Here is a 333-nt window from a genome sequence, read left to right as displayed (position 1 = left end):
GCCCCCAGGAGAAGCGCGGCCCACTGAATCCAAACATAAACCCGAGCCTTTGTTTTCCAGGGTGCCTGCATATACAAACCCTAAACCCTAAACTGTAAACCCTAAACCCTAAACCCTAAATACCAAACCCAAGCCCTAAACCCTAAACCCTAGTTTCCTAGCAAGAGAGATTGGGCGCCTGTGGCTTAGGAGAAACAGAACGACTGTCTAAACCCCCACTGCTACCGGGTCGTGAGTATTCAGCATCAACTGCTTTCAACTGCAGCGAGGCTGGGTGTATTCAGGCTACAATGAGGGGGTTTGCGAGGGTTTACGGCGCTATTGCCGAGCCGG

The 333-nt window shown here is 52.0% G+C and overlaps 1 protein-coding gene across 1 annotated transcript in view; it reads right to left on the bottom strand.

Annotated features, from left to right (window-relative positions):
- Window positions 1-333, bottom strand: part of EMH_0040780 (uncharacterized protein) — a gene marked incomplete at both ends in the record, with an annotated part of 2,639 nt that overhangs the window by 108 nt on the left and 2,198 nt on the right. The window contains one exon of the mRNA XM_013495543.1: window positions 3-65. Coding sequence (XP_013350997.1) covers window positions 3-65 — 63 coding nt within the window. The remainder of the gene's footprint in view (window positions 1-2; window positions 66-333) is intronic.

The sequence above is a fragment of the Eimeria mitis genome, genomic scaffold (genome assembly GCF_000499745.2).
Source record: "Eimeria mitis Houghton genomic scaffold, Emh_scaff1628, whole genome shotgun sequence".
Taxonomy (NCBI): Eukaryota; Apicomplexa; class Conoidasida; order Eucoccidiorida; family Eimeriidae; genus Eimeria; species Eimeria mitis.
The sequence above is the reverse complement of the archived record's forward strand: the minus strand, read 5'-3'. Positions and strand labels throughout refer to the sequence as shown.